General features: G+C 46.4%; 1 protein-coding gene across 1 annotated transcript in view; it reads right to left on the bottom strand.

Annotated features, from left to right (window-relative positions):
• Nucleotides 1-572: 572 nt before the first annotated feature.
• Nsf (N-ethylmaleimide sensitive factor, vesicle fusing ATPase) overlaps nucleotides 573-15239 on the bottom strand; it is a 134861-nt gene continuing 120194 nt past the window's right edge. Inside the window, exons 18-21 of the mRNA XM_034505424.2 lie at nucleotides 6611-6745; nucleotides 5385-5498; nucleotides 2450-2505; nucleotides 573-2041 (exon numbers count right to left, since the gene is read on the bottom strand). Of these exons, the coding sequence (XP_034361315.2) occupies nucleotides 2020-2041; nucleotides 2450-2505; nucleotides 5385-5498; nucleotides 6611-6745 (327 nt within the window). The 3' untranslated portion in view covers nucleotides 573-2019. The remainder of the gene's footprint in view (nucleotides 2042-2449; nucleotides 2506-5384; nucleotides 5499-6610; nucleotides 6746-15239) is intronic.

Genomic DNA, 15239 nt, shown 5'->3' with positions numbered 1-15239 from the left:
CCTATGTTTTCTGATGCTCTTAGGTGACCCCCCCCCCACCCCCAGAGGTCTTGATCCATAGGTTGAGAACTATTGTTCTACAGAGTCCTGGGACTCACTATGTAGAGCAGGCTGGCCTTAAAACTCAAATCTGCCTGCCTCTGCTTCCTGAATTCTGGTATTAAAGGCGTGTGCCGTCAGCCTAAAATTTACTTTATGTGCTTTGCTTGCCACGTGAGTTACAGTTGTACACTGCCATGCTGCTGTATGAATTCTGGGAATCTCACCGGGTCCTATGGGGGTTGGGGATTTAGCTCAGTGGTAGAGCGCTTGCTTAGCAAGCACAAGGCCCTAGGTTCAGTCCTCAGCTCTGGGGAAAAAAAAAGACAAAAATAACAAACTGGGACCTCTGGAAGAGCAGGAAGAGCTCCTTACCCACTGAGCCATCTCTCCAGCCTCCTTAATGTTTTTCAAAAGAGATTTAAAAAAAAAAAACTCTCCAATGTTGTAACAAAACAACGAGGGGTTTCTCTTCTGAGGCTCACTTCATGTCAGTGGTGCTGCTCCGTATAAAATACTGGTCTATACAACACTTCAAGTATATTTACTCTTTATTGCATTCCTTCAATTTGCATTACACAATATAATATTTATCTTTTCAATATAATTTTGGACAAAAACACAAGACATTAACTTCATTGAACGAGAAACATAAATTAATCTGTGTACGACTCTGTTGGGAGGAGAAAGGCAGGACCGCAAACAACAGGGACCACAGGTGATGGGTGGGGACCACGACACTGGCCACGGGAATCACAGTTTCACAACACAATCCACTCTTTCAAAGCCACAAAACAAGCCAGGGATGAAAACCCCAAACAAGGAATACAGACTGCAAGATTAGGAGATGATTTGCCTTCTACTCTGGGGACAGTATCAGAGTCACACCCAGGTGCCCCTGTGGCAGCAAGCCTCCTGGGCCACTTCTGATGGCTGTCTTTGTGTTTTAAGCAGCAAGGGGAGAATGACATGCTCCCTAAGACTCATCTCCACAAAAGACGACCTAATTAAATTCCTTCTAACCCACTGATTAGGCAAACCACCCTCTTTTGGGAAGAAGTGTGTTGGGTATGCTGGAATGGATATTCAAGGGCTGAGGGAGAGGACTAGGGGTGGCTTGTCCTGCTAGAGTAGTGTTTTATTTATGTGCTTTAGACATTACAGATCACTTGAGATACAGGGAGGATGAATTATAAGTCTTCAGGCTTAGGGAAAAGAAGACTGTGGCACTAACAGGCCTCTAACATCATCGCCGGGAACTGACCCACTTAGAGCTGGACGCTAATTAGAATTGAGAGGCTTGTAAATTATTTTAATATTTTTTTCTGTTTAGGGATGTACAGATTTCCATATGTATCTTTCATAAGGTTTTAACAGCATCTACCAAGTGGTAATGATTAGCATATCTCTTACCACAGAGCAAATTAATTACACCCAGGGCATATCAGAGCCACCACAGGAATGATATGACTTTCGATTAGAAAAGCTCTCCTGATTGCAACTTGGAAATATCTCTGAAAATGATTGAGAACAGCATCTTGGATATTCAAAAGCCTGCTTCTTTAGGCAAAGATAATAACCCGTTCTGTGGGATATACAGCTGTTAGCACGGGGAAGCACTGAGTGAATCTCTTGGAACCTCTACCTTTGCTCTTGGTCACATGTAGAAGCCTACCTTAGGGTAGGTCAAGTGTTTTCCCAGGGTGGGCGTGGCAAGGATCGGGGCGTGGGCAGTATGCACGGGTGTGGCATGCCTCCCACGAGAGCAGGAATCATCTTAGCTAGCATGGGAGGGAAGCACAGCAGTCCAGGAACACTAGGACATCTCAGAAGCACGAGGGAATTTACTGCACCAGCCATGCAGAGCGAGTGTGTTGAGGGAGGTGGACACTTCACTTAGTCCAGAGTTTGAGGAGTGACGATCCCAGGCCATCTTCACCTTGGTCGCTTCCCTTAGTCACTGTTGTAAACAGTCCATTTTCAATCAAAGTCCAGGGGACTACTGCAAAAGAAATCCCACACACAAAACTATAAGCTCTGCAAACAATGAAATCCTAGTCATCAAGGTCACTGTAGTTCTCACTGTTCGTTTGCTATTTGATGGGCACTTTCTAAAGAAAATGGTCACAGTTCTATGCATTTAAGAGCAGGTTCCAGTAAATAATGGACCATCAAGTTTTCTCGGGGCTGTGACAAGGAAGCCGTGTGAAGCAGGCCAAGGAGCGCAGAGCAACAGAGCAGCCTGCTTCGTTGCTCGGTCCCTCAGATCGACAACACAGGAAAAGGCTCATATGCTGAAATAAGGTTATGCAGAAAGGAAGCCATCAGCAGACTCACACGCACTGCACCATATCGATGCTCAGGGGAAGGCTTGGGACCTCGCAGATGGGCGAACACTGGGTGTACTTACGCGCCTTCTTCTCTCAGGAGGGCCAAGAATTTCCTCACACGGTACTCAGGATCCATCTAAAAAGCATCAGAAGAAACAAATTAGACACTCGATGCTGCCTTCTCACAAAGATATGCTTCCTCCACACCAGGGAGATGCTTGGTCACATGCTTCCAGCTCCACAGAGAAGCCTTGTCACCTACTCCCTAGCTGTTGTTCTGAAGCAATAATAAAGCAGATTATGTTATTTAGAAGCCAGTGGAACTTCCCAACATGGAGAAGCCACTGGTCATCCTCAGGCACCTCAGTCAAGTACTCCCTTGGGTGTGAGGAGGAAAAGCACACCAGAGGTGTCATAGAGGGGTCCAGACATGCCTGGGTGTAATCAGGGTGCTATGAATCATGGGAGTTCAAATGCTAAAATTCATGTGTCTTATTGAAGGAGGAGGATGGAACTTAAAGAAACCAAATCAGGGTTGATTAAGTGACCAAAATACAATTAGGATATTCACACACTCAATGAGCTGGCTTTCTTAGTTCAGTACCCCTTTGGGACTGGTGGAGATGCTGCCACACCTAAGACAGCAAAAAGTGCTGTTGGGGCTCTGCTCTCAGTACACCTGGCCTCTGGTTGCAAGAGTCACAGACTCAAGACAAGGTGGTGGGGTTTGATCCTGGTGCTGGTTCAAGTCATTACTACTAATTGTCTCTCCTAGCTGTCATTTTGTATCCACGTTACTTCACTTACTACAGAGTGTATCATATTCTTCCTGGCCTGACTAGGATGTGTGGTAATCTGGAAAAGGCTCGTCATAAACATCTTTAATTACTTAGTATGGATTTTTATTGTAAGAAACACCTCACTTTTAGAGTACGTTGTAGGGCAGAAGTCTGTTGGCAAGAGGGAACTCCCTGCCCTCTAGGAGCGGAGTGGCCTGCAAGTGCTCCACTGTGTGCAGCTGTGGGCGAGCAAGGGTGCAATCAAACTCCCCTCCAACCACTCTGGAAGAGATTCTTCTCTTCTGTCCCAGCCAAACATGGAACATAAGTTTCAAATGTATCAAAGTTAAGGGGTCAGACCACAAAGAACTAAGAAAAAGTGTGAACAGCTAACAAAAGAGCCATTTTTTTCCCCTTTGGGACTAGAATTACACATGAATCAATTGTCAAAGCTTTTTCTAAAAAATGGAACTGGCTGGAGCTCGCTGGAGTCAGTACATGCAGGTCTTCGCCCATTAACTATATTTAATATGTGTGAGGAACGACTTACTGACTTGCCTGTAGCTATGGAATTAAAAGTCAAGAGAAAAGGGAAGAAAAAAGTAACCCAGATAAATGACTTTATTCCCTCAGGTGACATCCAGTCAGAGCAGATCCTTAACACCGAGCAAGTTTTAACAAAATCAGGTGCGGCGAGCAGAGCGAGCATGGCTTCCATTCTGCTGAACTGCATGTCTCTCTACTTGGGCTCTGCCTCTGCTCCCGAGGCAGATCTAAAGAGAAGTCACTCAGCTGCTCAGAATCCATTTGCCGTGAAGGGGGTCAAACTCCAGGCCTATGAAGTGTCAGTCGCTCAAGATTAGGCCGAGCACCACACTCACTTTCTCCCACACACAGAAGTATTAACTGATCACTGCGCTGCAGGCATCAAAGGAAGAGGAGGCAGGGGGTGGGGAGGAAAACTCGCATAGTTTCTTCTATGCAATTATTTTAAAAGATTGTACTGAAACTGGAAGAAGAAGGGCAGAGCTGACTTCTGACAGATTTATCTTTTTTTCGGGGACAGAGCCAATACACCTGTATGTATGCCTTTAGCAGGGAAAAGCCTGAGCAGGGCGCACTCAGTCTAAGACAATAATTTACTGTTCATAATGGAAAATATATAAATTGACTTAAAGACAGTTGCTGGAAGCTTGGGAAACTTTTGGTTTCTGAAAAACCACAATTCAATTTTAAGTTGAGTTTATCAGAGAGACTTGAGACAATTCTCTCCATACTTCTTATTTATTGGCCTAAGAGCTTCCTTCAGATGGGAAGCTGGGGAACCCCTCCCTACCCCCCCACTCACACTGGGCGGACAGGGCTAGCACCTGGTGCACCTCCTCAGGTCTGGGGATGGCTCACTCCTCATTCACTCACTTTCCCTTTCTTTGGCTCCAGTGAAATGTATTGACCTCTCTAATATGTGCTGAGCTGGTCCTGGTCCGGGGCCGTCGACAGTGGGTGGCAGCCCAGGGGTCTGAACACACAGGCCTTAGTCTATACAAGCATATTATGTACATGTGTATGTGCACGCATTCAGGCTCAGAGAGGCAAGGTGTTCCTGAAGGAGAGAGGGAGTTCCAAAACTAGTCTCATCTGCCTGTGCCTAGCAGCAGGCTGGGAGTCAGTTAGTCTGAAATTTCTAGGGAACTGGGCAGGGTGGTGTGAGCTTTTCATTCTAGCGCTTGGGAGGCAGAGGCGGGATGATCTCTGAGTTTGAAGTTAGCCTGGTCTGTATGAAGAGCTCCAGGACAACCAGGGGGACACAGAGAAACCCATCTGGAAAAACTAAAAGAAAACTTTGTAGGAGTTCAGTGAGGGGAAGCGCACAGAGCTATGTCTGACCTGTACAAGTCACCATACCTGCCCTTCCACAACTCGCAGACCTCAGTCACGTGCTGACCCTGATGGCCAGCGCCTCAGTAGTGAGTGTGAGATCAGGGCTGGCTGATTCACTGACAGCTTGCGGACATGGCAGTGGTAGTTTTCAAATCGCTCTTTGAAGCCCTTTCTAATTTTGAGACCTAATGACTCTCTACGTTAAGATTTAAAGTCACGCTCTATTCTTCTCATCTATTTCTGAAGAGAAAGAGGAGAACATGCGGGTGGCTCCTGAGCCCTGGGAGAGGAAAGCAGGCCCTCCTGGTGTGCTACCTCTGTTCCTGTGACTCACACAGAGAAGGGATCGCCTTACCTGCAGGGACATCTCAATCAACATTAGTAACTTCTTGATTCCTATCCAGACTTTCTTCCCTTTGACTTGCTGAGCAATTGTGGTGCGTTCCTTATCTTTGAAGTTGCCCAAAAGCTATAAAAGCAATAAACAACAATTAGACACTTTTACGGTGTGTACACCAACATTCACCCTTAAGCTAACAGTGGGAGGAGCTACCCTGACTGGGATGAATTGACCCACCTGGTCCTGTATGACCATAAAAGGCAAGGTCTTATTCTGTAGCTCAGACTAGCCTCAAACTCAAAGTATTCTCCTGCCTCAGCCTCCCTGGTGCTGAGACTACATCATCTAGAAGAGATAAATCTGTTTGTCTAGGAACTGCCACTAAACTGAGAGACATGACTGCTGGGGGAAAACAACTCCAATCTATGATAAACACAAGTTAAACGTGTCGGCATCCCTTCCTAGGCACAATTCATATGTGTCAAAGTAGACTGACCTTTTCTCTTTCCCATCTCAGCTACAACAGGATGTTCAGACAGGTGACCCAGAAACACTTCTCATACTGTTGGCTCCTGTTCTGTTGGGAGCACACCACACAGCAGCTCTGAAGTTGTGGGGCCTTTAAGCAGCCTCCCTGACTGGACCACACTGAATAACTTACATCACCTTTTCCATCAGGTTCCATCTAGTCATCTGTGCACATTAATATTAATCAAGACTCACCCAAAGACTTACTTTTTGTAATTAAAGGCTTTATCATCTTCAAAAAAAAAAAAAAAAACCCCCAAAACTAAGGAAACATTTCTACATTATTAAGTTGTGAAGTTTGCTCTCTCTCTTCCTCTCTCTCTCTCCCCCAAAGGCTTTATCATTGTCCTAGTTTATTAAACGCAAAGAAATGTGCTGCCAGCCACTGTGAAGAAACTGACTGTGCCCACATTGTGTGGATCCCAGTGAGCCCCTGCCGCGTCATCTAGGAGTACCAATGCAAGCTGGGCAAAGAGTGAGTAGCCCCTGCAGTATGTGTGCTGCCCATACCAGGAACTAGAAGCTTATCTGCTCTTCTTTGTGTCCTCTTCTTCCTCTAGCTTCTGAAAAACTCTGAAGGAAACATCCCAGGGCCCCATACTGTAGCTAAATGTACCGCTAAGTGCCAGTTGCTTTGGCCAGGGACCCTTGTGAATTATCTCAGGCCTCAACTGCTTTCTGATACGCAGCTTCAAGCAGTGACTCATCTTTACCTCCAGAGCTTCCAGCAGCTGCTCTCCTGTGGCAATGTTGGGCACGTGGATGGTGGTGCTGAAGGCATTAAGCATCTCCATTTCCTGGAGGACATCTTTGCGGCTGGTGGTCCCGATGATGAGAAGCTTTCGACCCTGGTTATTGAGACAGAGGTGTTACAGCACAAAGAAAAACACTAACGAGGAGACCCGAGGAGGGTTGACTGAAACAAGCAGAGTCCACTTACTTATGTATGGTAATAAGTAGGCAAAACACACACAAACCAGGATTTTCCAATCAAAACTCTAAACAAGGCACAGATGATGTCATTCAGAAGCAGCAAAAACGAAGCAGGGCTTTCCCCCATCCTAGCTGACAAGGGACCAGTAGATCTGGAACACCAAACCAAAGCCAGAGACAAGGAGATGTACACTACAGTTCTATCCTGTGATAGGAAGTAGGTCCGTTTGTTTTAGATGGGGTCTCATTACGCAGCTGTGGCTGGCCTTGAACTCACTATACAAACTAGCTGGCCTCAAACTTACAGGAATCTGCTTGCCTCTGCCAGATTGGTCTTCATAATGAATTCCCGGCTAGCCAGAGCTTCATAGTGAGACCTTGTGTATAAAACAATGTCTCCCTACAAAGAAAAAAAAAAAAAAAAAAAAAAAAAAAAACCTTCAAAACCTTCAGCTTGGTTTTGTACACATTGTATCACTAATTGTTAGCAAACCAAGAGAGCTTTCCTCAATCTCACTCCCTGTTTTTGTCTATTGTGTGCCAAGACCAACAATGCACCACCTCAACGTGGAGGTGGGGCTGTGGCTCACTCGGAGAGCACTTGCCTAGCATGCATAGAGACGAGGTTCAAGTTCTAGCATATGCACGTGTGTACACGTAACCCTCACAACACACACACAAGCAGAAACCCTCTTGACACTAAGAGCTCCTTGGTTTTACAGATGAATGTGCAAAGATTAAAGGCTAATCATTTTTGCTATTCAATAAATCAACCAGAAAAACAAAACAAAACAAAACTGAAATCAAATGCTGATCAACACACATTTGCCAAGCTCCTGAATGACTGTGGAATGACCTTGAATGGAATAGTAGAAGAATAAAGAGGACAACAGCAAACTCCAAGACTGTGCTGGGCGGGAAGGAGGCAAAGAAGGCACCACTGCACCCAGGGGAGGAGCCTGGCAGAGGAAACTGCGTTCTCCACAGGGAGGGATCCACGGGCCACATCTTTTTTCTTTTCTTTTCCTTTCTTTTTTTGTCTGCCTGCCTGCCTTCCTTCCTTCTTTCCTTGCTTCCTTCCTTCCTTCCTTCCTTTTTGGATTTTCCAGACAGAGTTTCTCTCTGTAGCTCTGGCTGGCCTAGAACTCACTCTGTAGACCAGGCTGGCCTCAAACTCACAGAGATCCACCTGCCTCTGCCTCCTGAGTGCTGGGACTAAAAGCGTCACTGCCCGGCCTAGAGGCCAAGTCTTACGAAATGGGTAAGCTGGTTTGGAAGGTAGAGAGGCCTCTAAGACACAGGGAGCATAAATCCAAAGGCAAAAGTAAAAGCTGGGTGCTGAGGTAATATCTCTCTCTCTCTCTCTCTCTCTCTCTCTCTCTCTCTCTCTCTTTCAGTATTTCTACTAAAAGGCTTTTATACTAAAAGAAAAAAAAACAAACCAAATAAACAATAATTCTAATGCTAACTTTGGAACATGGTCCCTAGAGCTAACAGATACCAATGTTGGGGCAGTTTTTATTACAGTCATTCCTGTTTTGACAGTGGCTGATGCTCCTGTCTTGGTCTTTTGGCTCATCACAACTTAGGAAAGTTAGCTGCTTTTCCTCCCCTTGGGGTCTGAGCCATTTCTCTTAGAAGGAAACAGTGGCTTCCCTAAAAGGGCAGCTCTGCAGAATCTCCTTGCTCACCACAGAAAGCTGGACTGTTTCCCATCCACCACCATCTTCCTCAAGGAACTCTCACCTACAGCAACTTCCATGTCTTCAGTGTTGAAAGACTGGGAAGTGTGGGCTAACTTATAGTGGAGACGCTAATTTATGTTTTGCCTGTCTTCTTGTTTAACAAGACTGCAAACACTGTGGTGAGGTCACGACCCAGGCCAGCTCAGGCCTCGACTTGTAAAGCATCATCTTTAGGAAAACACTGAAAAACATTACCAAATAATTCAATTGTGCTGGATGTTTTATGTATTAATTAGTGGTAATGTGCAACTGGAAGCGTTCTCATGGAACACGGTTGCGGATGTCCTTAGAACGTAGGGAGCCACACTGGGCCAGCACTGGAGAGTAGGAACCACTGGAGGCAAGCGATGGGAGGGGAGCTTTACAAGAGGCAGGTTTGACCCAAGGGGGAACTCTATCTTGCTAATGTGTGGCCACTGGTTAAAGTCCACAGTGCCCAAACATACCCCATGGAAGAAAGAGAGAAAAGCAACAATAACCTATTTAGGGGGCAGGGAGTCGCTCTCTCAGCATTCTCTACAGAGATTTGCTGGTCCTGATGAGACACAGAAAAGGCTGAAATAAAATGACTATTTGCCAATCGGATTACGATGAACATTGTTCCAAGGTTAAATAAGTATTAGTTAACCAAGTCTTAGCGCTCTAAGGAGCAACTCAGGTGAAAACATTACCATGAAAAAAGGCAGGGCTCGGTCAGGTGCTGATCCTTCAGAAACCCACTTCTTTACAGGATGAAGAATGAGCCAGAGCACGGAGCATCATCTAAGCCTTTTGCCACACAAAGGGCTAACCAGATAATCCACACCCTTTCAGAGTTCTGCCATTGATTGGCCCCAATCAACTGATTTGTAACAAAAGTTCATGTGGAATAAAGCTTTTTTTTTTTCTTTTCCTAAATAAAAAATGCCACTAATATAATATCTGCAGTGGAATGGAAGGGCTGGCCTCACCCCCAACAACAGCAAAGCCAGCTATGCTGGAGAGAAAGGCCTTTCTTACCATTCAATGCAGCAAACAGAACACACCCTTGGTAAGAAGAATTAACCCGGAACAATCGGAAACCCCGGGATGGATTAAGAAGTGAGTCTGAAAGCGAGGTTCAAAACTGCCATGTGGGATGGGCCTTACACTCTCTTTTCTAGTAATTATGATCTGACATTTTTTAAAAAGATTGAAAAGAAGAGTTGGAATATTAGGAATTTTGTAAACCCGTTGAGTAAAAGATGAACTTAACATTTGCTAATTGGAACATGAACAAGAATACGTGGATGTTGAAATTTAGTTTGCACCTTCAGAGTGATTTTGACTTAGTTGGGAAACTGGCTGGTCAGCACCTAGGGCCCCTACGAAGTCACATACCAGCAAACATCAAGTGGCAATGGCTGTGGGGACCCTGAAGCACATGGAGCATCCTGATTGGGGTGAGCTGCAAGCCAGTGACAGGAGGCACTGTGGCAGGGCAGGTCCCTAACGCTACCAACCTCATGCGGTTGGTGGGAAAAGGTATGCCACCCCACCAGATCTCTCTGGGGAGACAAGGACAGCCAACAAAAGGAAGGCCCAGGATGCTAAAGGAAGGAAGGAAGGAAGGAAGGGGATTTACTATAAAAAGCATCAGGAGAAACCAAAAGTGGGTCTAAGGAGAAAGGACTGTGGTGGGGAGAAAGAATCCTGGCATGTGCCCGAAAGATGCTCTCCTCTTGTGGCCTGGGACAATCGAGTCACAGGGATGCCATGCTGGTTCAGGGTAAACCTCCCCAAAAAAGGTCCTGCACCCATTCAGCCCATGGCTTACAAACAATGGGATGCTCCTGAAGCCAGCCTGGGTGGGGCCAGAGCGGGGGGGGGGGGGGAGCAACGGAGTTCTGAAGGCTGTAGCTGGCGCAGGAGAAAAGGGACATGAGCCATCATTCACAGCTATGTGGCAGATATGGGGGTAGATTACCCCAGTGCCAGATTCCTCCTCAACCATAAAAACAGGATTAGAAAAAAACCATCCTACCTATGTGAGACGGAGCATGAGATAAAGGATCCTGGGGAGGGAGCTCTCCAGTATTACAACATGACTGTCACAACAGACAGGACGAAGAAGCAAGAACATACAGGGGCGCTTCCTAGGGGAGCATGGAAGGTCAGACAGACGAGCAGCAGGACCAGGGACCCCAGCAGTGACTTGGGATGAGCATGTGCCAAGCACCAGGCTGGCTTTGCACAGGCAGGACACAGCCTGGGGTGACAATGAGGCTCAGGCCACACCCTCTCGGGAAGTCACTGCAATGGGGTCTCTGTGAGGGAAGTTGTGAGGGAGAGAGCTCAGCTCAGGACAGAGGCCATCAGGAAGCTTTCCCTACAGAGAGTGCTTTCCCCACCTTTTACTTATTCTGGTTTCCTTTTTTTGGGAAGGGAACAATTCTTGTTCTTTAATTAGCTTATATTATCCACTACTGAGACCTTAAGAACAATTCTGCCTGCCCCTGTGTCTTCCTTCACTGTGGCACCTTACAGATCTGGGCACTCTATGCTCATGTGCCCTGTCTCTGAAGCACCTGGGCCCAGCTGCCTGGTGCCACCTAGTCCATTTCCCCTCTCCCTGTCAGCCCGGCTCCTTCCCTCTTGTGGGCTTGCTTGAATGTCAGTTTTTCCAAAGCTTACTCAAGCCCCATGCCCACCATGCTTCCTTTCCCATGCTCCTCAGTCTCTCCATCAGATCAGCCTTTATGTATCAACTTGACTCACTCCCTGTATTTGCTTATTATTGCACGCCTCACGAGTCTTTTGTGAGGCGGGGCTGAGGTCTGTTAAGTTTTACTGAACTATCCAGGGCTAACACGGGCCCTTGTGCAGGGGGCAGTTAATAAATGTATGTTGAATGAATGAATGATGATCCCAGTTCGGATTTCAAGGTTTCAACACATCGCTCTGTTTAGCCATCTCCCTTCTGGCCCTGGAAAAATGTACATCACAGCAAATGCTGAACAGGAAACTACCATTTCAGAGTCCACAGCCCTGAGCCCCAAGGGCTGAATGCTATGCTAACTTATAATGAATACTACCTTATAATGAAAACACTCTAGAGTCAGCCGGGCGGTGGTGGCACACGCCTTTAATCCCAGCACTTGGGAGGCAGAGGCAGGCAGATTTCGAGGCCAGCCTGGTTTACAGAGTGAGTTCCAGGACAGCCAGGGCTACACAGAGAAACCCTGTCTCGAAAAAACAAAACAAAACAAAAAAGAAAAAAAAAAAAAAAAAGAAAAGAAAACACTCTAGAATGGATGACACTTTATTTAAGCTACAATTTAAGTTGATAGCGAGGTTGTTTTAAGTTTCTTTCTAGCTGATCAACCCTTAGCTATTATTGACTGCACACTACAGGCTTCTCCAGCAGAGGAAAGGGGTTTATGGGAAGCTAGGAACCCAAGTTGGTGAGACAAGAAGTATTCCTGCCTCCTGCAACTCTGGGTTTGTCATAAAGCAAATGAAAAGTGTAACTACCCTGAAGACCAGCCAGCGGGCTGAGAAACCCGGTTTAAGCCCCGGTGAACAAACAAACACAACAACCAGGAGTCAGGGCAGCAGCACTGAGGGCTGCTCAGGCCTCTCCATGTCCAGCCTGTATTTGGGATCATGGCTCAAAAGTCTGGAGCTGCCTAGCATGGCTCCTTCTCTTTCTAATGCTTCCTCATTTTTTTTTCTTTCTTTTTCCTTCTCCTTCAGTTAAACACTGGAGTTGAATACCAAAGGAAGGATGTTTCAAATAAATCATGCTGTAACCAGGCAGACAACTACACTTACATTCTCCATTAGACTTTACCCTGGAGCAAATTCTTTGCCTAGCCCTTTGCAGCAGACCTGGTGCTGTAAGCAGAGCAGAGGACAAAAGGCAGGCACTTGTGGCTGATGGGTAGGAACCATAGCCTGGACCATAGCTAGGAGGTCTCAAGTGGACAAAAGCAGACTACTCCATGACACTCAAGAATCTGTGGAAGCAATTCACAAGAAAGACCCAGCTCATCCGAGTGGAGAAGCTTCCTGTCTTCTTACTCTTCTTCATTCAGTAGCTGAGGAACCTGGGGCGGGGGAGGGGGGGAAGGTGATGTGTCTGGGCTCTTAGCTCCAGAAAGGGGCTGACCCAGAGCTCCCTAACTTTATGGGGTCCGTTGCTGACTGCTCACTTATTTGTTTTTTTTGTGATTGGGAATTAAACCTGGGGCCTCACAGTTAGGAGTGCCGTCGTCGTCGTGAGCACTTGATTGATTGATTGATTGGGTTTTTTGAGGCAGGATTTCTCCATGCAGCCCTGGAACTTGCTTTGTAGACCAAGCTGGCCTGGAACTCAAAGATCCTTTGGCCTCTGCCTTCCCAGTGTTGAGATTAAAGGCACATGCATGCGCCACCACACCTGGCACCATGTGTGATTTTAAACCCGTGTCTAAAGTAGCTGTCCTACTAATTACAAGTTTGGGAGATAGATCTCCTAGAAATAATGACCTCTGAACTCTTAGGAGAAAAGGATAAATAACTCAAGAAAATAAAGTTGTACTGACCATGCCACACTGTTCTTACCGCCAAAAGCAATGGTTTGTGTAGGTACTACCTCCCGAGGCTGTTTAGCCAGTCCAGTCCGGTCCTGGACCCAGGCACCCAGCTCAGCTTTCACCTTGGCATTGCTAAGTTGGTTGCCCCCACTTCCCCCATTCTGAACAGCATGTCTGTCCTTTCTAACCTTATTTCCACCTCTGTGGGGTTCACTCAGGGGACCTCTCTTTTTACACAGCTGTTGGGAGTTTCCTGCCAGTGTGCAGCTGTACCATGTCCTATGTCAGAACCTTTCTTCCCTCATAGTCTGTCCTCACTTAATCACAGAACATGATGTCCAGTAATAACACCTCACCTGTGAAGACACAACCCGCTAAACAATTTCAATTACCCAGAACTCAAGACAAGAACTAAGCAGCAAAGATTGTCTAGGACTGATGTGAGTGTAAGGTCTAGTCAGCCTTACAACTTACCCACGAGGCATAGTAGCTGAGGCCCCTAAGACTTTGAAGGGCCCGTGAAAACATTTTAAACTTCTTTTACAATTAAAAGTGGTGGGTTCGCCAGGCAGTGGTGGCCCACACCTTTAATCCCAGCACTTGGGAGGCAGAGGCAGGCAGATTTCTGAGTCTGAGGCCAGCCTGGTCTACAGAGTGAGTTCCAGGACAGCCAGAGAAAGAACAAAAAAACAAAAAACAAAACAAAAGACCCAAAGTGGTGGGTTCTTAGGTTGAAGGTTTTTTTTTTTAAACTATGGTATCCATATTTATAGCAATAATAAATAAGACTAAACATTTATCCATGGACAAACTTTCCCTGCCTCCAGCCACTGTGTTCCTGTTCTGCTAACACCAGAGCCTCGTGACTCTCGATGTAAGACATTCCTGAGCTCTGGTGGCTGTCCTCCTTAGTTGTTTCAGACAGAAGCATCAAACTAGTGAGACTCCCTTCAGAGACTGGCAGATGAGCTCACTGGAGACCTGCAGGTAGCAGCTATCAGCAATGTCACCAAGGAACTAGGCACAGAACCCATAACACACAGGGCACGTGGGTCTCCCTAGTGACTGCCATGCCCAGTCTGCATATGCCAATATGCCTCGATGAGCACACCCACACATGAGTGACGATGACGATTCTTGCTGTCATCAGTCATTCACGGTGTTCAGCATATTTTACCTCTGATACCAAAGATATACACAGCAAACACTTACTCTTAAAATCTTGTTTTAAAAGCCTGAAAGTATAACTATTATCTTTGTTTTATCAAGACAGGGTTTCCTCTGTGTAACAGCCCTGGCTGTCCTGGAACTCACTTTGTAGGCCAGGCTGGTCTTGAACTCATAGAGATCTGCCTGTCTCTGCCTCCTGAGTGCTAGGATTAAAGAGGTGTGCCACTGCCACTCAGCAAGTATAACATCTGAGAAGTAAGAATACACTTTGGGCACAGGAGGGATGATGGTTCAGCTCACTTGTTAAAAGCACTGGCTGCTCTTCTACAGGACCCTGGTTCAATTCCCAGCACCCACAGCTATCTATAACTCCAGTTCCAGGGGATCTATTGCTCTCTTCTGGACTCTGAGGGCACCAGAAATACATGAAAGCAAAACACCCCCCCACAAAAAAAAAATATGCTTGGGTCAAAAAAATAAAGCCCTTGTTCTCTTATGAATTCTGTTCTTGTCCCCAGTCAAACTGAATAGGTCACATAAAATCTAAGATGGTTTTCTGTACCCAAAATATATCCTCACATTCCCACAAAACTTTGTATGAAGGCTCTTAACACCTTGCTAACTTCGGCACAAGTAATCCTTGTTTCTGGATAGTGACCGGGGCACCAGCCTCTGTGTGAACCAGAAAACCAGCAGCAGGGACAACAGCAGCAAACTCTTGAGTACAGAGACTGGAAAAGGCAGCCAGCGGGTCCAGGCAAACCCAGCCACACCTGGCCCTGCTCTCCAGACTAGCACCCTGTGTGAAGGAGCATCTTTTTCTTCCTCAGTTCATAAGACACAACAACAGTCACTTATGTTGGTCACCTTTAGCTATGTGATGTCAACCGTCAGCACTTCAGATGGGAGGCACTGAAGGAAGGCAAGGTCAGCTGTGAGAGGCAAGGGCCCTCCAGCCA

The sequence above is a fragment of the Arvicanthis niloticus genome, chromosome 6, assembly GCF_011762505.2.
Source record: "Arvicanthis niloticus isolate mArvNil1 chromosome 6, mArvNil1.pat.X, whole genome shotgun sequence".
NCBI classification, from domain to species: Eukaryota; Metazoa; Chordata; class Mammalia; order Rodentia; family Muridae; genus Arvicanthis; species Arvicanthis niloticus.
Note: the sequence above shows the minus strand (reverse complement) of the source record. Positions and strands in the feature narration are given on the sequence as shown.